Source organism: Rissa tridactyla, chromosome 4, assembly GCF_028500815.1.
Source record: "Rissa tridactyla isolate bRisTri1 chromosome 4, bRisTri1.patW.cur.20221130, whole genome shotgun sequence".
In the NCBI taxonomy this organism is placed as follows: domain Eukaryota; kingdom Metazoa; phylum Chordata; class Aves; order Charadriiformes; family Laridae; genus Rissa; species Rissa tridactyla.
The window spans coordinates 36,252,108-36,258,066 of NC_071469.1; the positions used below are offsets into that span (position 1 = coordinate 36,252,108).

Below are 5,959 nucleotides of genomic sequence, written 5' to 3' on the forward strand. Positions count from 1 at the left end.
GATGAAAACTCTTCTATTTCTTCAGTCAATGGTGTCTAAAACTGAAGCATATATGGGAAGAGTAAATTCACTTTCCCCATGTACAACTGTAGCTAGTTATCATTATTAAAAAAAAAAAATCCCAATTTTAAAAAAATCCTTTTATAGAATCTCATTGCGAATTTTATATACCTAGTAAAATGGTTCAAAACCCCTATGTAAGTAGTTTTTGAAATTCACACAGGTTCGAGAAGCACAAGATCAAGCCTATGTAAAAATGAAATAATATCATTATTTTATGTAAATTTTAAAATTCCATGGAACGAATAGTGTATTAAATTCTATTGCAGTTTTCCTTTAAGACCTTAGTGAACACAATTTTTATGTTTGCACATATGATGACATACAATACTGACCACTGGTACAAAACAGGGTATACAATGAATAAGACAAACATGAACTCAATTTTCATATTTAAAGTCTGATTCTTCCAGAGATGTCAACTGCAAGACTAATTAATTTCCCTGAGGTAGAAGCAAGACCTAAGTGGCCAGTAATGTGCCCTTCAGCTTCATGTTTTCACTCAGTTCTGTTCAGTTAACACACTTTCCCATTGCTGTGACAATTTTAAAGCATTTATTTTGTAAATGAATAGTCAGCTTTCATGCAAACAGTCCATTAGCATTAATCATATGACTCTCACATGATACATAGACAAAAGAAAGTGTTTGCAATATTTCTCTTGTCCGTGACAAATAAGTAGTTGGTAAGAAATGAAAAATAACAAAAGGAAGATTAGAAAAAATTCTCTCTTGACATCATTTCGTTTCTATTCTGAAATATGGAAAACCATAATCTATTTAGTGGAAACGTGGAGGATGCCTTTTCTGTTGAACAAAATATGAGTCTTTGTCTACCTTATCACTGATCCTGTTGCATAAATTAACATTTGCATTTCCTTATACATTTCTCTTAGGAAAATTCTGAAGAATCACACTTACTGGAGTACAAAATGTGCAACCGCATAGAAAAATTGAATGAACTGAGTCACTGTCACTGGCTATTATAAACAGATCCTTTCTTGGTCTTACCTAGAGGATTTTAAGGTATTATTTTAAGGTATTAAAACCTTAAACCTTAGATTTCAAGACATGCACCTTCACTAGAATTTGACTAAACACTGCCATGCAGCCACTGGAAATAACTTGCATTAGGGCTTCTGCCTAGCAGGAAATTATGCTGAACCTGAACCAAAGCCCAGTGAATTCAGTATGAGGTTTTTCCTTCAACTTTAATTGGCACAGGATCAAGGCCTTTGCACACAAGCTCCCATTTCTTCAACATTAAAACAATGCTTATGACTGTCAAACAACATTTTTCCCTTCAATATCTACCGAAAAGGAGATTTTGAAAACCATCCCAGGACTCTGCAAAATGAAAATCAGACTTGGATTTGTGTGTCAGATAATAATCTTCAGAAGCTTGTTATATTGCAGATGGAGATTTTAGCTGCCATGTTGTCCTTCTAAAAATAACATGCAGTTTTCCAGTGAGCATGCAGTCAACTAACAATATCAGTGTGCATTTATATCGTAGAGAATCATTTGAGAAATCCATTTTTATAGGTTTCTGTAATCAAATTGGAAAAAGCGTTCATTTTACACGTAAGGAAAAATATTTTGAAATCTTTAAAAACATGACAAATCTCAAAGCGTTGTTATGTTTCACAGTGTAAGGAAAAAAGACCACAGATGAAAGTGATAATGAATACACTATCTAAGAATTAATCGACATATTTTTAAGTGACAATGCTGGCAAACCACAAGAATGAAACTTTAAGGTATTTACTGTAAGCCAAGAGGAAAAGATTTATATGCATTATTTCCAAGCCAAAACACAATAAAATCCATTTTCAGGCTCGAAATAAATACAATCAAAAGGCCATTTGTGACTGAGCCCCTCTCTCCTTCTTATGTTATAAAGTATCCCCAAATTTTCCAGCACCATTTTGTCCCTTTTCTTTAAAGGGCAGACACTATTTAGTTAGGAATGCACTTGTATGGTTTTTAGACCTGATCCAACTCCTACTGTTGCCAGTGGGATATTTCTGTTCAATTCAGTGGGGATAAAAAAAAAGGTCCTTAAGCAAAGCTTAGTACCCTATACTAAAATGGTTGCTATTAACAGAGACTTATTTGTGACGGCCCCAGTGGCCTACCAGTAAGTTGATGGGACACGAACAGTGTATTTCTTGAACCAGCTGTAAGGCAGAAAAGCTGAGGTTACTATTTGGATTCCCTGATGAAAAGCTGCAATTGTGTCATTTGTAGGTAAGTGTACTCTGGCTGTTCTCAGAGTGACCTTGGCAGCCAACTGTGTTGCCCTTAGTGTCAGCAGAAAGAAGGCTGTTGGTGTCAGTGGGCTTTGGATCAGGCTTTAAAGACAGAGAAATCTTGCTGAAGGAGGAAAACAAACAGAACGAATAGTCCTGATTTCCCAGGTTTTGTCATTTAGAGCTTAGAATATCAACAAGACACTTTAAACCCTGAAGAATGATTGTTGTAAGTCAATTATTTCAACCCTGTACGTTTCTACAATTTTATACAATAATAAAGAAGAACAAATCTCTCTGGCTTACAAAAAAAGGCAAGTACTTTATTTATCAATAGAGATTTTAGCTGCTTTTTACACCATTGCAATGACTAAACAAACAGCATAAAATAAACAAAGGAGAGTATAAAATCACTTTATTCCAGCTGGTATCCCAAGACAACCTTTTGACTACGTACAGAGTTAGATGTTTCAAGTATGGCACTTATATAAATAAGAGCAGAGAGAAGGTGATATATTCACAGTTAAAAGCAATGAATTCTGTTCCTTTGGTATGTGTGTCATCATAGGTGATTGTAGGTAATTTACATAACTTGGCTGGCATGAACCAACTCCGTCTTATTCATGCACGTATTAGGGAATGGACTGAAATGTACTGATATGTTTTGTAGATCACAACTAATGTAAGATGATTAAGGTCTCTGGTGTGTGTGTGTACAGGCAAACAAAAAAATGGCAAAATATATTCAGCATTTATTGTTTAGCATAACTAATTGATGCACAAGCTATGATAGAAAATAGCTAGTAATACACACCAGGAATAAACTCTGTGATTTAGACAAGCAAAATAATATAAGACATCTGTGAGATAGGTGAACGCAGATATCCTGATTGAGCTGTGGTCAGGTTCCTTACAGTGCAATTACCCTCCTTTTAAAACATGCTTACATCTGCACATTGCAACAGTATCCCCCACCCCATCCCACCCCATATAGAGTATCCTTGCAGATTTTTAATATGAACATTCTACACGTTTACAACAATTAGTCAGACAGTCCAAACTGTAAACTTATCCTAATGACGACCAAAAAGCCGCTCCACCGACAGATAACACCCAATCATTAGAAAGAAAAGTAGGAATAATAGTAGCTGTGCTGTAAGGCTAGATCAAGCATGGTTTTATAGCTGGTTTTTCAGTCTTTTACATAGCACTGCATTTTGCAGATAGTTCAGTAAGTGCAGATCCAATACCTTAATGGCTTTCTTGGTGGTTTGATAAAATGCTTGCCTAAGCAATGTACCTTTCTCTAATGGTACCTGGGTCTGTTCCACCTGGCACGGTGTTTCAGTTCTGTCACAGCCTCACACATAAGCTGAGTCACTTGACTGAGTCCTGCCAAAGTTAGGCATGCTCATTCTTGGCAGGTCCTTATTTCTGATTTCGTATATGGATTTCCTTTTTGCCTGTACTCCTCTCACTGCCATTTTGATCTTTCTCCAGCCCAAGTGGTTCAGTTCTGCCAAATTGAGCACCACACAAATCCCACTGACAGCAAACATGAATACCAAGAATACAGTCTTCTCAGTGGGTCTAGAGACATAGCACTCTACTTCTTTAATGCAAGGGTATCTGTCACATTCGTACATGGAAGGGACATTGAATCCATACAGAAAATACTGTCCCACCAAGAATCCAATCTCTAGGGCATTTCGAAAGACCACTTGGATGATATAAAATCGAGAAATGCCTTCTTGCCTCCTCATTTTTGACTTTGTAGTTCTGATAGCAGGATTGGGGATTTCCTTCACTTCTAAGCAGTCTGGTTCTGCCTCTTTGGTGGAGTTCTCAGTGTTCTGCAGCACCCCATTGACAATCGTGTTCTTGATTTTCTTACTGTCCTCACGCTTCATTGAATCCTGGTCCCTCTCCAAGGTGAGGAAGACAGTGGAGTACCTCCGTTCCCTCTGCTTAGCAGACTGGTGAACAGAGTACGTTATGAAGCAAAGGCTGGGGGTGCACACCATGATGATCTGGAACACCCAGTACCTTATATGAGAAATAGGGAAAGCCTGGTCGTAACAAGCCTGGTTGCAGCCTGGCTGCAGCGTGTTACAGACAAACATGGTTTGCTCGTCATCGTACACCGTCTCCCCTACAATGGCCACAATGAGTATCCTGAAGATCACCACCACGGTCAGCAGGATCCTGGAACAGAGAAGCCCGTCAGTGCGCGCCGCCGCCGCGCCGCCGGGAGCTGTCCAGTGCTGACCGGGCCCCCGCGCCGCCCCGCACCCGCTCAGGAGGCGCGCAGCCTGCGCCGCACGGCCTCGGCCCCCGCATGTGCGGCCGCGCCGACCCGCCGCTCTCGGAAATCAAATGCCGGGCGGCGGCCAGCGCTCCCCTCCTCTTCCTCCCCCCCGCGCCCCGACCTCCCTTTGGGGAAAAAGCCATCGCGCGGGCGCCCCGGAAAGCACGGGAGGGCGCGGGGCGGAGTTGCTCCGGCCGCGGGACCCCGATGGCGGCGGGGTCTCCCCGATGGCCGCCCGCTGCCCCGTGGCTCCTCGGGGACAAGAGCGGCGGCGTTTGCGGTCTCCCCGCGCCTCGGTGACCTGTGCCGCACACACACACACACACACACCCGCCCTCAAGGCACACACCGCAAGAGCCCCGCGCGAAGGGTGCCCCGCACGACCGGGACACGGCGTGTGCCGCCGACCCGCCAGCCGGCCCGCTCGGACAGAAGGGGATCTCCCCCGCCACCCCCCCGTATCTCCCCCGTAGCCCTTACCTCCCTATCATAGTAGAATGCTGCTGCACGGCAGCTTCCAGTAGCCTCTCTAGAATAGTCCATTCCCCCATCGCTGTTCATCCGGAGACAAAGACTTTGGCAAGCGGAGGGGATCTCTTCACTTCTTCCTTCCTTTTCCCCCTCCCCCCGCTCCTTTTTTTTTTTTTTTTTCTGTTTTGTTTGTTTGGGGTTTTTTTGCAGGGGGAGGAAAAACAAACAGAAGAGCAGCCCCTCTCTACCGCCCGCAGTCCAGTGGCGGGAAGGCGGCTGGAGGTGGCAGCTCTGCCGAGGACTCCTGGCTTCGCTGGACTGGGCTGTGCTGGGTTGCGCTGGGCTGTGCTGGGATCGCCTGGGCTGGGCTCGGGGCCCCGCGGCGGCCGCCACCGGCCCCGGCCCGCTCGGCTGCTGGCGCGGCGCGGCGCGGCGGACCCGCGGCGTGGAGGGAGGAAGGTTGGCTTTTAATGTCTTGCTGCCTCTAATCTGCCTTTAAGTAGTCTCCGCTTGCGTCACTGACAGGTTGGTGGAGAGCAGCCAAAAGCAGCGCTCGGATTTTCTCATTTTTATTATTCCGGTGAATATAAATAAATAAATGCAATAAAATAAATGAAATTTAAAAAAAAAAAAAATGAGGAGGAGGAGAAGGGGGAGGAGGGAGGGCGGAGAAAGAGCTGCCCCAGCCGGCACGGGGCTCGTTCTGCAACCGAGAGCCTCCCTGCCGGAGCACCCCGGGCCGGGCACCCGCTGCCCGCCCCCGGCCCCCGCCCGCCGGCAGACAGCCCTGCGCCCCGCCGGCGGGACCGGCCCGGGAGAGCAGCTCCGCCAGGGAACGGGCGCTGCCCCTCGGCTGCTGGTTTGAAAAG

General features: G+C 44.6%; 1 protein-coding gene across 1 annotated transcript; it reads right to left on the minus strand.

The window, feature by feature from the left end:
• Window positions 1-3,333: 3,333 nt before the first annotated feature.
• On the minus strand, window positions 3,334-5,227 carry GJD2 (gap junction protein delta 2). The gene is made up of 2 exons (XM_054199953.1): window positions 5,100-5,227; window positions 3,334-4,516 (listed from the first exon to the last, which is right to left on the minus strand). The coding sequence occupies exons 1-2, from the start codon at window positions 5,168-5,170 to the stop codon at window positions 3,673-3,675; spliced, it is 915 nt and encodes a 304-aa protein (XP_054055928.1). The 5' UTR covers window positions 5,171-5,227; the 3' UTR covers window positions 3,334-3,672.
• Window positions 5,228-5,959: the final 732 nt, after the last annotated feature.

What these genes read in the sequence shown, in the direction of transcription:
- GJD2 (XM_054199953.1), bottom strand. Translation starts at nt 5,170, where the DNA reads ATGGGGGAATGGACTATTCTAGAGAGGCTACTGGAAGCTGCCGTGCAG. An exon ending in CATTCTACTATGATAGGGAG is followed by an intron (nt 4,517 to 5,099) that starts GTAAGGGCTACG and finishes TCTCTGTTCCAG; the next exon opens with GATCCTGCTGACCGTGGTGG.